The sequence below is a fragment of the Callithrix jacchus genome, chromosome 5 (genome assembly GCF_049354715.1).
Source record: "Callithrix jacchus isolate 240 chromosome 5, calJac240_pri, whole genome shotgun sequence".
NCBI classification, from domain to species: domain Eukaryota; kingdom Metazoa; phylum Chordata; class Mammalia; order Primates; family Cebidae; genus Callithrix; species Callithrix jacchus.
Genome location: NC_133506.1, coordinates 103,037,486 through 103,051,953, shown reverse-complemented (window position 1 = coordinate 103,051,953; position 14,468 = coordinate 103,037,486). Strand labels below are relative to the sequence as shown.

Genomic DNA, 14,468 nt, shown 5'->3' with positions numbered 1-14,468 from the left:
AACTCTGGGTCAACATTCCTGGATGGCAGTAACTGGAGTTGAGTGACAGATACCCTTTTAAATGGGGAGAGTATCTCTTATCTGGATAAATGGAGGTGGGTATATGCTCCTTAGTTCACCACAGTCTCTATGCATTGCCTTCTTTGGGAATTTTTTTTTTTGAGATGGAGTTTCACTCTGTCACCCAGGCTGGAATGCAATGGCACAATATCGGCTTACTGCAACCTCCACCTCCTGAGTTCAAGCAATTCTCCTGTCTCAGCCACCTGAGCAAGTAGCTGGGATTATAGGTGTGCGCCACCATGCCTGGCTATTGTGAATTTTTTTTTTTTAAGTAGAGGTGGAGTTTCACCATGTTGGCCAGGCTGGTCTCAAACTCCTGTTATCCTGACTTCAGGTTATCTACCTGCCTTGGCCTCTCAAAGTGCTGGGATTACAGGTGTGAGCCACAGCGCATGGCCTTCTTTGGCATTTTTGTTTAGAATTCCTGCCATACCATGTATGATCTAACAAAGTACCTAGTAGATAACAGGCATTTGGACCCTTTTATTTTTATTTATTTTTTAGAGACAGGGTCTTGCTCTGTTGTCTAGGCTGGAGTGCAGTAGCGAGATCACAGCTTATTGTAGCCCCGACCTTTTGAGCTGAAGTGGTTCTCCCACCTCAGCCTCCCAAGTTGCTGGGACCACAGTCACACGTCATATGCCTAGGTAATTGAAAAAAATTTTTTGAGGCCAGGCGCGGTGGCTCACACCTATAATCCCAGCACTTTGGGAGGCCGAGGCGGGTGGATCACAAGGTCAAGAGATAGAGATGATCCTGGTCAATGAGGTGAAACCCCGTCTCTACTAAAAATACAAAAATTAGCTGGGCATGGTGGTGCACGCCTGTAGTCCCAGCTACTCGGGAGGCTGAGGCAGGAGAATTGCTTGAACCCAGAAGGTGGAGGTTGCGGTGAGCTGAGATCGTGCCATTGCACTCCAGTCTGGGTAACAACAGCGAAACTCCATCTCAAAAAAAAAAAAATTTTTTTTTTGTAGAGGCTGGGGTCTCACTATGTTGCCCAAGCTGGTCTTAAACTTCTGGGTTCAAGCAATCCTCCCACCTTGGCCTCTGAAAGTGCTGGGATTACAGGCATGAGCCACCATGACTGGCCCATTTGGACACTTAATACTGGTTCAGTAGAATTGAATGAATTTAATTGGGGAGGAAGTTGGGGTGAAGTCTAGGCCTCTGACTATAATGAGAGGCTTGGCACTTAGGGGAGGCAACAGAACAGGGAGTACAAATTGTGATGAATTAATGACATGCTGGCAGGAGCTTAAGTAAAGGAAGAAGAAGAGCAGAGGGCCAGGGCCTGAAGTTTGGGTGTCTTACCATAGAGCTAGAGAAGAGTAGGCAATTGTGGAAGAAACTAAAGGAGAGGAAAGAAAGGCACAGAAGAACTTCAGCAGCAGAATGCCAGGGAAGACAAGGGAGCTGAGGGTTTTGATCAGCTGCGTCCAAGAGCAGGGAAGAAGATCAGGGAGATAGACAGGCAAAAAGCCATGGCAACAAGGAAGTAGTTAGGGACTTTCAGAGGAGGGATGAGAAAAGGAGAGGAAGGTTGTGGGTCTGGAAGTTTAGCAGTGCAGTGGAGGCACTGGAATACTATCTGGGGGTATGAATGAGTGCTTTTTCGGGGGTCCTACTTGGGAGAAGCATAGATGGACATTCATTTAACATTCATCCATTTCTTTTCAGCATTGTCATCATTCTGACATCATCTAAAAGAAATTAGTGTCTGCATTGCATTCTTAAAGAAGAAGGGACCAAAGACATGTCCAAACTCTTTTTGTTCTAGTAGAATAAAATGTTAATATGTATTTTGGACAAGGACCAATCTAGAGATTGGAAACTTTTCTCAAGGATATATCTCTCTGTACGTGGGCTACTGACTTTGTGGATTTTCTGTAGTAAAATTAAAATTCTAGTTTTGCTGTCCCTTATCACCTAGTGTTTTTCGGTGTGGCCTAACTGGCTGATTAGTATATGGTTGGAATGTGTAAATTCATTTTAACATTAGCCTAAGGGCCTGTGTGGTGTGGTAGTTCACCCCTGTCATTCCAGCACTTTGGGAGGCCGAGGCAGGGGGATCAATTGAGGTCAGGAGTTTCAGACCAGCCTGGGCAACATAGCAAGACTCTGTCTCTACAAAAAAAAAAAAAAAAAAAAATTACCCAAGCAGGGTGGCATTCATCTGTAGTCCCAGCTATTCAGGAGTTTCAAGTTGGTGGATCACTTCAGCCCAGGAGTCTGAGGCTGGAGTGAGCTGTGATTGAACCACTGCACTGCAGCTTGGGCGACAGGGTGAGACCCTGTCTCTGAAAAACAAAAACATTCACCTATGTAAAATGTATGGAGGAAGACAAATTTTAAAATTACTCATTTCAAAGTCCAGTGCCAGATATAGATATATTATCCATTGTTTTGGATGTAATCCTCTTCCTGGAAAATTGGCACAACCAATTCCACATGAAATCCTTTCAACTCTGGTACTGGGAGTACAGGGAAGGATTTTGTTTCAGGAGAGCCATAGTCTGCCTCTACTGTCCTTGGAGTTAAACCTCATCACTTTACTTCCTTACTCTGCCACCTGTCAACTCTGTGACCTTGGGCAAATCAAGGACACTCTTGTGACCTATTGTCAGTTAAATGAGAATAATGATATGTATTCAAAAGGTTTGTTAAAAGGTTTAAATATGACGATGAATGTACTGAATTAATAATGTATGCGAGGCCCTAAAGATGTTTTGAGGGTGGTGAAACTTCATTCTATTGTCAACTGTGCGAAAGTTTTATTAACTTGGGTGGCTATGAGTTTAGCAGAGTGAGGATGGGCTTAAATGGCAATGCTAGACCCAATGGCTAGACCTCGATTGCCACTGGGTTTAGCATTGGGATTTAAGCGACCTCTAAAAAAGAAAAATCACGGAGTCTCTTTTTGGCCTTCCTTTTTTGTTTCTCAGCAGTCTACAAAACTACGAAGAACCCGAAAATCAGAAGTCATGTGCTTTGTTTTTTCTGAGAGCTTAAGGCAGAGAGAGGCTGAGAGCACAGCCTCCCTGGGAGATTAGCGACTGAGATCCAGGCGCTGGGAGAAAGGCTAGCCCCAGGGCGCCCTAACTTCCAACTCCGGGAGCAATCCAAACCCGGAGGCCGGCGGGGGAGGGGGCAGCCCTAGGTGGAGGCGGGGATGGGAGTAGATGCGCCGGGTCAGCTCTGGCGCTCGCCAGCTGAGCCCAGGGCCAGTCTAGGTGAGCCCCGCGGCGGTGAGGGACGCTCGCCCGTCTGCCCAGAGGAGTTAGGTGACGTCACCTCCAGGAGGACTAGCTTTTTCATTAATGAAACCGGGCGGCGCGGGCGCATGCGCGGCAGGCCCCTTTCCCTCTCGCTTCCCCCTCCCCTTTCCCAGACGCGCTCTCAATCTCTAGCTTGCTCGGGCTCCCTCTCCCCGGGCCGTGGAAACGATCCCACTTCCGGTGGGGTGTCATGGCGGCGTCTCGGACTGTGATGGCTGTGGGGAGACGGCGCTAGTGGGGAGAGCGACCAAGAGGCCCCCTCCCCTCCCCGGGTCCCCTTCCCCACCCCCCTCCCCCCAGCCTCCTTGCCAACGCCCCCTTTCCCTCTCCCCCTCCCGCTCGGCGCTGACCCCCCCATCCCCACTCCCGTGGGAACGCTGGGAGCCTGCACTCCTCAGACCCTCTTCTCGCCTCTTCCCTCACCTCAGCCCCCGCTCCCCGCCCTCTTCCCGGCCCGGGGCGCCGGCCCACCCTTCCCTCCGCCGCCCCCCGGCCGCGGGGAGGACATGGCCGCGCACAGGCCGGTGGAATGGGTCCAGGCCGTGGTCAGCCGCTTCGACGAGCAGGTAACGGGCCCGTGGCGGGCGGGAGGTGGGAGCGGAGTGGGGGTGGGGACAGAGTGGGTGAGGGGAGGTAGGACCGGCCGCCTCCCCCGCGACTGCCTCAGGCTCTGGAGGAAAGGAAGGGAAGGGAAGGGGGGATAAGTGGGGGTGGCCAAGGCGGGAGGTGCGGGGTAGGAGGGGACGGCTGGGAGCTTGGGCACCCTTTCCCTCCTAAGTCGGGGGGTGGGGCCTTGTCCCTGGCCAGCCTCCGACCCTCCATCCCGTTTATCCCAGCCCTTCCGCTTGGGAATAGGGATGAGTGACCTGGGGGCGCCTTCAGGGGCGCGCCAACTGGATTTAATAATCACCCCCGTAGTTTTGTTTTGAACAGAGGTGGGTAACGTTTAGGGGTTCTCTCTTCCTCTTCTCTCCGTGGTCCTCCTTACTGGGGACGAGCGAACCCTAAGGCCTGTCTTGTGTACCCCCAATAGGAGAACGATAACATTCCGCCCCTCCCCCAGTTTCTTCAGCTTCCTCTCCTGGAGGGGGAAGAGCAGAAAGCAAGGAAGACACAGGTTTTCTTACTTTCAGCTCCTCGTCTCATCCTACCCTGAGAGCTTCAAGTGCACACTCACTGCACATCTTTGTGATGCCCCACAACGTCGTCCCCCCATATCCTGATGACACAGACTGTCATTTTAAAAATTGCCATTTGCAGGGGAAAACGTGGTTCTGAAATATCTTCCTCTTCCTTGATAATTGCAGTCTCTTCTCTCCCTTTTTTTTCTTGCCAGCGGTCTGAGGAGGTGCTGTATTCTCCAGTGAGAATGTTGGGGAGTAAGGGAAGAGTGAAGGGAAAGTGAGACACTGCTTGTGAGCCACTGACAACAGGAGCAAAGACAGCTGGGATGTGGTACTGGAGCTGATCGTTCAGCTAGTGTTTGTTGTTGTTTTTGACTCTCCTCCTGGTTGACAAGAGAAGTTTCATTGAGAATATTTGGGATTAAAAAAAAAGTTTTGTAGTTTGAGGAGGTGACTTTTTATCGCCAGGGTTTCACACGATAAATCCTTTTGTCAGTGGAAGTTAGTTTAACTTTGTGTTGCTGTAGGTAGTTGTGGAAGGTTTAAGGGTACTTTTTGCAGCTGTGGTTGCGATGGGCTTCCTGTGATGAGGGAATTGTTTAAGATTGAGCCAATCTATTTTGTTTACTGGATATAATGGTAGAACTGACTGTGGGAGCTGAAGGGGTGGGGGAAGAGCTCTTCTCTTATTTGATCCATAAACATTTCTTTACGGGACTCAAAAGTGTTTCAGACCTACCTGAAAAATATCTAGGAGCAGGCAGAGGAAGTTGAGAAGCTATGTAGATAAAATAGAATTATGAAGCTGTCAGAGACTTGAAGGAATTATTTCATCCATTTTTCTGCTTCCAGACCCAAAGGCATACTATAAACCAAACTATACTACTAATCCATCTGAAGTTTAATGTTACTGTATATAAAAGATTGCATTATTGATAGAGCATTAGATTTAAAACTTGATAGAAAAGACTCTAATTTTAAGAAAGGATTTAAATGGCACACAGAAGGAACTCAAAGCTGAACCTTGTGGACAGCAGAATCTGGATGTAGGAATTTGAAGGATTCGTGCTGCAATTCTCAATTTTTAAACATTAAAAAATTTTATTTTCAGTTTTTTCTTAATTTTATTTTTTCACTTCTTACCTGTTCATCTCTAGGCTTATTTACCATGGTGGAAAAGGTATTTAAAACAGGAATGATTTTGATTATATGCCCAGTAATGCAAGAAACGGTTTCTCCTTCTGTCCCTAGTGTTAAAAGACCTTAAGGCTTCATAGTTAGTTATGCATATTGTGGAATCAAACTCACCACCATCTGTTAAAAATTAAGGACATAAGTTTTTTAAACAGCATTTTTCTTCACTCCTTATGTTGTAATTAAGAGAAAGATACAGGCCAGGTGTGGTGGCTCACGCCTGTAATCCCAGCACTTTAGGAGGCCTATGTGGGTGGATCATCTGAGGTCAGGAGTTCGAGACCAGTCTGGCCAATGTGATGAAACTTTGTCTCGACTAAAAATACAACAAAATTAGCTGGGCGAGGTGGTGCATGCCCGTAATCCCAGCTACTTGGGAAGCTGAGGCAGGGAAATTGTTTGAACCAGGGAGGTAGAGGTTGCAGTGAGTTGAGATCCTGCCACTGCACTCCAGCCTGAGTGACAGAGGGAGACTCTGTCTGAAAAAAGAAAAAGATACATAGGAGAGATTTTTTTTTTTTTTTTTTTTTTGGAGACAAGGTCTTGCTCTATGGCCCAGACTGGAGTGCAGTAGCTCGATCTCAGCTTCCCGCATTCAAGTGATTTTCCTGCTTCAGTCTCCCAAGTAGCTGGCATTACAGGTGTGCACCACCACTCCCTGATAATTTTTGCATTTCTAGTAGAGATGGACTTTCACCATGTTGGCCAGGCTGGTCTCAAACTCCTGACCTCAGGTGATCCACCTGCCTTGGCCTACTACAAAGTGCTGGGATCACAGGCGTGAGCCACTGCTTACATTTCTATTGAGGGGAGAAATAGCCCTGCATGTACTGTGAGATATTTGTATAAGAATCTTAATAGTTTCAACTATTTATAAAACTTTTACATTTTGGATTATTTGGATTATATTATCTATACTTTGCTTTACTGGGCCCAGGGGGAGTTAAGCTTTTCCTTTTTATTACAGCTAAGTGGTCCGTCATGCATGTTGGACCACTTCAGCCCCCAGGGAGCATGTGCTTGTCTAAAGATGGCAACTCTTGTTTATGATGTTTTGGTTGGATTTCTAATATTTGGTGTGATTAAAGCAGAAATGCATTTCTAGCCACTGCTGATTACAGACATACTGCACTCTGATGGGTATTGCTTAGCAACTTAGTGCAGTAGACCCACTTAAAAGAAGTGGATGTGTTCCATATTGACATTTTGAGCTCACATTCTTGTGGGTAATACAAAATTGCTTAACCTGCTAATATTGTAGCTAAACCTAGTATTTATGGCCTAACTTAAATGAGTATTGCCAATTTTAGAAGTAATCACCTCCTTGATTAGGGAAATGACAGTTGCAAAGGTGGATAGCCAGAAAGCTGAATGTTACCAGTTACATCTTAGGTCTCTCCTTAACCTGCCTCTGTGGTGCCAAATAGTAAGTTTCTAACTGAAACTGACACATTGTAGGTGTGTAGCTTATTATTATTTTGAGACAGAGTTTTCGCTCTTGTCACCCAGATTGGGTGCAATGGTGAGATCTCAGTTCACTGCAACCTTCGCCTCCTAAGTTCAAGTGATTCTCTTGCCTCAGCCTCCCAAGTAGCTGGGATTATAGGTGCCTGCCACCCTGCCCAGCTGATTTTTGTATTTTTAGTGGAAACAGCATTTCTCCATGTTGGCCAGGTTAGTCTCGAATTCCTGACCTCAGGTAATCCACCAGCCTTGGCATCTCAAAGTGCTGGGATTACAGGCAGGAGCCACTGTGGCCAGCCAGGTACGTAGCTTTAAATTGTGGCTCATTAACCTGATTTCCAAACAAATTAGAACCTTCTGCGTATCTCGCCTAGTTCTGTATGCCCCACTGGTCCTTGTAGAGCTTTATTTCTGAAAGGAAATTTGGGAAAACTATGGATATTTGAACTTAAAAAGAAGTTCATCCCAAAATGATTTGTTGTAAATATGTTCACTTAAAGCAATTATATGTTTCATATCTGATCAAGCAAAAGTGGTATATAAAAGCCAAAACCCCATTCAAAGAACATATTATAAACTCTGATTTTAGAGGTAATAGTAGCATAATTGTTGTTCTCATATATTGAGTGTTAATCTGAATGTTCTTTGAATATGCAGTGAGAGATTCACAGTATTACAATGATTGGCAAGTGTCTTTGAACAAACCACGTTAATTAGACAAATAGATTTGCAAAATTTTGGACCTTTTTGGATTTAAAAAATATGGTGGCTCACACCTGTAATCCCAGCACTTTGGGAGGTTGTTGTGGGCAGATCAGGAAGTCAGGAGATTGGATCATCCTGGCCAATATGGTGCAATCCCTACTAAAAATACAAAAATTAGCTGGGTGTGGTGGGGTACGCCTGTAGGCCCAGCTACTTGGGATGCTGAGGTAGGAGAATCGCTTGAACCTGGGAGGTGGAGGTTGCAGTGAGCTGAAATGGCGCCACTGCACTGCAGCCTGGGGACAGAGTGAGACTCCGTGTCAAAGAAAAAAATAGCCTCATTCTTAAAGCCTGGTCTGTAATTTTTATAAGGCCTTATAATAGTTGAAAATAAGTACTCTGTTATGGTGAAGAATACTTTATGGTGACTGAGAAGTAATACTTATTCTTCCAATTTTAGTATTGTGCTGCTGAAGCAAGCACAATAATGCTTATTCTTTACTTTGGAATTCTTTTTTTTTTTGAGACGGAGTCTTGAGCTGTTGTGCAGGCTGTAGTGTAGTAATGAGATCTCTGTTCACTGCAATCTCTGCCTCCTGGGTTCAAGCAATTCTCCTGCCTCAGCCTCCTGAGTAGCTGGGACTACAGGCACGCACTGCCACGCCCAGCTAATTTTTTTTGTAGTTTTAGTAGAGAGGGGGTTTTACCACCAAGTTAGGCCTGGATGGTCTTAATCTCCTGACCTTTCGCCTTGGCCTCCCAGAGTGCTGGGATTACAGGCGTGAGCCACCGCGCCTGGCCAGAAATCATCTTTTTTTTTTTTTTTTTTTTTTCCTTTTAGTTGCATTTATTTTAAGGCTGAATTTACTCCCGTGCCATAAGTTTTTGCTTCTTCAGTTTCTTCTGGGATATCTTCTTCTTCTGGGCAACCTCCTCTTCTGGTTTAGGAACAATCTGTTCCTTTTCAGTAAGGATCATCTCAATGTGGCAGGGAGAACTCATGTATGGGTTAATTCGACCATGAGCTCTGTAGGTCCGGCGGCGCATCTTGGGTGCTTTGTTCACTTGGATATGCTCAATGACCAGAGAATCTACATCTAAACCCTTAAGTTCAGCGTTACTCTCTGCATTTTTAAGCATGTGCAGCAAAAATTCAGCACTCTTTTTGGGCCACCGACCTTGTGTCCAGCCCCACTGCTTGGCCTGGGCACACCTGCCAACTCCACCATTGTAACGTCGGAATGGTACGCACTGTTTCTGTAAAGTGACATCTTTCAGATACTTCGTGGCTTTTTGTATATGCATACCCTTGATGGCCTGGGCAGTTTCACGTGTGTTCTTAAAGTGAACGCGAAGATTGGAACCTCTTGATTTGCATGACTTTGTGGGGTTCTCCGGATCAAGTGAATAGCGAACCATTTTCACAGATTACCTCAGGCCGCTTGGGGAAAGAGGAAGAACGGTGACTTCTGGGAGAACTCCCAGAAATCATCTTTTAAAAAAAGTTCTTCCAGCTGTTCCTCAGTTCTGAGTACCCCTTATACTTTCTGTCTTATCTGGAAACTAATTAAGTCTTTATGTGAGCTTCTTTCTTTTAACTTTTCAGACTAAGATTTCCTTTCTTTTGGAAATCAGATGTTTACTTGGTCCTGCAGCTCTCTCTGTGGACCAATTCTTTTCTTTTTGTTGCCAGATACTGGCTACCTCTACTGTTTACCCATTTCCTTTATAATTCTGAAAAGTAGCTCCTGCTTCTGCTTTCCTTCTTGATTACTATTTTCTTGAAAGTGATTCCTTCTGGCAAAACATGGTGGTCTTCGCTCAGTTGTAATGCCACTGTGATGTTCCACTACCCTCCCTCCACAAACCAGTCTCTTCCAGTTCCCAAGACACAGTACTTTTCCACTGTATTGGGGTTCCTTAGTGGGGGTCTTCGTTTTGTTCGGTTATTCACTGCCTTTGTCCCTATCCTAGCCATTAGCTTTCCTCTATATCCTAGATTTCCTCATTTGTTGAGAAAGAAATGGCTAGAAAATCTTTTAGATTATTTCAAGTTTAAATATTCGATGATTTTAATATTTTAACAGCATGTCTCTCTGACACAGCACTCTATTGGGAGTTGACCCCACTTAATTTACCAGACTATTTCCCATTATGCCTCTGCATGCACCTATGTTCCAGGCAGGTCACCTCAGTCTCTTCTGTGTATATCATGCCTATTCCCACTTCTTATCTTTGTTTCTGCCAGTCCCTGTCTGAATGCTTTAATTCCTCCTTTTTGCTTTTCTAATTCCTGTCCATCCTTCAATGTTCAGCTCAAACTTCATTTTTTTTTTCATGAGGTTGTTTCAGACTAAATTCTGCTATCTTCTTGGTATACTTGTCACCTGGGGTTTTACAGAACCGCATGGCAGGGTTTCTTTAGGAGGGTTGATTGAACACAACTTGGCTTTGTTTTTTTTCCCTTGTCTTTTTATCAAATGGAGTGTATACTTTCTGAAAAGTGAAGAACTTCATTAGAATTCTCTTCTAGTCACCCCAGTGCCCAGCACAGTCTTCAGCACACAGAACATTGATGGAATGTTTTTCATATGATTCCTAGTTGAAGGGTAGACTGGCTAAATAAAAAAGTACTGTTGGCTTTGTTTTCCTGAATTTTACTTCTGTGTTTGTAATAGTCTAGGTTTGATAAGTGTTATTTTAACTACTAATGTGTAAAAAAAAAAAACCTTAAAGAAGGAATTTATACATATTTATATTTCCTCCCATAGAGCAAGCATGTTTTTTGAATTGGGTCAGATCTGATCAACTACTTTTGTAATCTTGGAATTGTCACTTATTGTTAGGACATTTTGCAATGGTCTGATAGGATATGAATGTGAAACACTTTGAAAAGTCTAATTTTTTCTAATATAAGATTTATATGTTTTCTTTATAGCTTATTGCTTTTCTTTTCTTTTTTTTTTTTTTTTTTGACAGGGTCTTACTCTGTTGCCCAGGCTAGAGGGCAGTGCAGCTTATTACTGACTATGGTGTTTTCACCAAATAAGAGAGTAGGTCGGGTGCAGTAGCTTAAGCTTATAATGCCTGCACTTTGGGAGGCCCAGGTGGGAGGATTACTTAAGGCCTTGAGTTGAAGACCATCCTGGGCACCATAGGGAGATGCTGTCTCTAAAACTATTCACTGGGTGTAGTGGCATGTGCCTGTAGTCTCAGCTACTCAGAAGGCTGAGCCAGGAAGATTGCTTGAACCCAGGAGTTCCAGGATACAGTGAGCCATGATTGTGCCTCTGTTCTCCAGCTTGGGTGACATGGTGAGACCCTGTCTTCCAAAAAAAAAAAAAAAAGGTGGGGAGCGTGACTAGTCTCTGGATATTCCTTTGTATGTACCTTGGCCAATATATACCTTTAGTATCCATTGACAGGTTCTCTTTCTTCTTCTTCTACTTCTTCTTCTTCTTCTTCTTCTTCTTCTTCTTCTTCTTCTTCTTCTTCCTTCTTCCTTCTTCCTTCTTCTTCTTTCTTCTTCTTCTTCTTTCTTCTTTCTTCTTTCTTCTTTCTTCTTCTGTTTGTTTGAGATGTAGTCTCACTATATTGCCCAGGTTGGAGTACAGTGGCACAATCTCACCTCACTGCAAATTCCACCTCATGGGTTCAAGTGATTCTTGTACCTTAGCCTCTTGACTAGCTGGCATTATAGGTGTGCGCAACCACACCTGGCTAATTTTTGTATATTTAGTAAAGACAAGGTTTCACCATTGTTAACTGGTCTCAAACTCTTGATCTCAGGCAATTCCCCTGCCTCAGCCTCCTAAAGTGCTGGGATTATAGGCATAAACTATGGTGCTGGGCTAATATTGTTACATTGTATTTTAAATGTTTCTGTTTTTTGCCCTACTCTTTTTATTTGACTTTTTAACCATTAGGAAATTAGATTCTTTTCTTAAATCTGCCTATTTATTTATTTATTTTGAGACAAGGTCTTGCTTTGTTGCCCAGGCTGGAGTGTAGTGGCACAATCTTGGCTCACTGCAAACTCTGCCTCCCAGGTTCAAGTGATTTTCCTGCTTCAGCCTCCCAAGTAGCTGGGATAACAGGTATGTGCCACCACATCAGTTAATTTTTTTGTATTTTTAGTAGGGGCAGAGTTTCACCATGTTTTGGCCAGGCTGGTCTTGAACTCCTGATCTGAGGTGATCTGCTCATGTTGACCTCCCAAAGTTCTGGGATTACAGGCGTGAGCCACTCCATCTCTAGTAAAAACAGAAAAATACTTTACACCACAAAGTATTTTTGTGTTTTTACTAGAGATGGGATTTTTGCCATGTCGGTCAGGCTGGTCTCGAACACCTGCCTCTACCTTGCAAAGTGCTGGGATTACAGGTGTGAGCCACCATGCCCGGCCTTAAAAGTACTTTAAAAAATTGTTTTGACTGGATGCAGTGGCTCATGCATATATTTCAAGCTTTTTGAGAGGCTGTGGTGGGAGGATCACTTGAACCTCAGAGTTTGAGAGCAGCCTGGGCAACAGAGTGAGACCTCATCTCTACAAAAAGTTAAAAAAAAAATCAGCCAGTGTGCATTGGTTAAAAGTAAAGTAATGAAAAAAACAAACAAATTAGCCAGGTGTGGTAGTATATGCCTGTAGTTCTAGCAACTTCGGAGGCTGAGGCAGGATTCCTTTTGAGCCCAGGAAGTTAAGGTTGCAGTGAGCCATGCTCACGCCACTGCACTCTGGCCTGGGTGAGACCCTGTTTAAAAAAAAAAAACTTAACATGGATAAAGTATTTTTGTTTTTGTTTTTTTATTTGAGTACAGGCCACTCCACCCAACCAAAAATTTTGTCCTTAAACAAAAGTTTAAGTCAACAATACAGTAGTAAGAAAGCCTTATTTTTATATCTTTGTTCTTTAAGTTACTCAGACTGTTATAGGGCATTTTTGTTGTAGCCTTTAAATTTGTCGTTCTGGGGTTCTATGTAGACTCTATATTGTTGCATTCTAACAACATACTTTTAAGGATAAGCAGTGTATTAATTAAAAAATGTGTTTTCCATATGTGTTCCTTAGGTCTCCGTCTATTTTGGAGGTGTGTGTGTATGTAAGTCAAGAGACAGGAGGTATAGGAAGGCTCTAAAGGAAGTTTAAGGAGGAGAATGTTCTATAGAAGTGGAAGGGGAAATTTGTGGCCAGTTTAAACTGTTCAAAGGCTTGGGATCAATATTGAAGCAGATTATGGGCATCTTAAGCTGTTTCTCTGCAAAGGATTGATTTGTGTTTATAAAAGCATTGGCTTGTTTCATCTGACATTTTAAGAATACCCCATTTTCTTGGGGGTGGGAAGGGAAGATGAGACCGTTTGTTTTGATCTTGGAGAATAGAAAAGTGGTTTTACATCGTAGTGACTGTGAATTAAGTTTAAGGTTTTCATCAGCTTGTAAATTTCTGTGTCATACTACATGGTAGAGCCTTCAGTAAACAGTACTCTCAGGTGTTCAATGCTATATGATAGGAATTATAACTGATACTTATAGTGCCCTCACTAAAGTCTCCAAAAGACTATCCATTTGACCACTTCAGCTGTTACATACCTGTGATACGTAGTTATATTCTCCACATGTAGCTGGTTTATATTCTCCACATATAACTGGCTTTTAAAAATTGTTTATTATTCATTTATTTTAGAAAGGTCTCTTTTCGTTCCCCAGGCTGGAGTGCAGTGGTGTGATCATAGCTCACGATAGCCTTGAACTCCTGAGCTTAAGTGATCTCTCACCTCCCGAATATCTAGGACTATGGGCATGCGACACCATACTTGCTATTATTTAAAATTTTTTTGTAGAGACGGCATCTTGTTATGTTGCCCAGGCTGGTCTCAAACTCTTGGCCTCAAGCATTTTTCCCACCTTGGCTTCCCAAAGCACTGGAATTACAAGCATGAACTACTGTGCTGGGTCCTGAGTGGCTTTTGAGCCATTGACTGTATCAAAAAAAGCTGCTGTTGAGGCAAAGCCCCAAGCTAATGTGGAGTTCATCCTACTAAAATGAAGAATTGGCATTACGTTCTAAAATTTTACATACTCTTACCATAAATGGTACTAATTACTTTGCAGTAGCAGTTACTTGAGGTGCAAACTTCCAGATTGCATATTTTCTTTAAACCATAGTCTGGCATTCTTGGTTTGGCTTAGGGTTGCCACTGCAGTCCGCAAGCTGTTGCCTGCTTTTATTCATATTTTATAGCTTTCAATGTCGTATTCCACTGAATTTCAGAGAACTTACTTAACTTTTTCTGATGAAATCCTTTCCTACTTCACCTCACACCCGCCAGTACTCCCACCTCACTCTGCACCCCCACCAGCAGATTAGTATATCTCCCACAAGGACCATGAAGTTAATTTAGTAAATAGCAGGACTAATAGAAACTTTTAAGGATCACTAACTTTTCAGTTGTTTTAAAAAGTCTAAATTTTATGAACAGATAGTACAAATATACATAGTAAGGAATGTATGATTGCCTCTTCACTCAAAGATGTTATGTTTTACCTTTTATGTTCATGTTAGAGTATCTGAATCTTTTAAATTTGGTTATATGTTAGAAATAGACGTAAGTTCTAAACATTATATCCTTGATTTCATTA

At 43.5% G+C, this 14,468-nt stretch overlaps 1 protein-coding gene across 28 annotated transcripts in view; it reads left to right on the top strand.

Annotated features, from left to right (window-relative positions):
- Positions 1–3,514: 3,514 nt before the first annotated feature.
- Positions 3,515–14,468, top strand: part of NF1 (neurofibromin 1) — a 296,867-nt gene continuing 285,913 nt past the window's right edge. For 25 of the 28 annotated variants that reach the window (XM_078373889.1, XM_078373884.1, XM_002748206.7 and 22 more), the window contains exon 1: positions 3,515–3,907. In XM_078373889.1, coding sequence (XP_078230015.1) covers positions 3,848–3,907 — 60 coding nt within the window. In that variant the 5' untranslated portion in view covers positions 3,515–3,847. Of the gene's footprint in view, positions 3,908–4,677; positions 4,797–14,468 lie in introns of all 28 variants that reach the window. The other 3 variants (XM_078373892.1, XM_078373891.1, XM_078373890.1) reach the window with 1 other exon arrangement.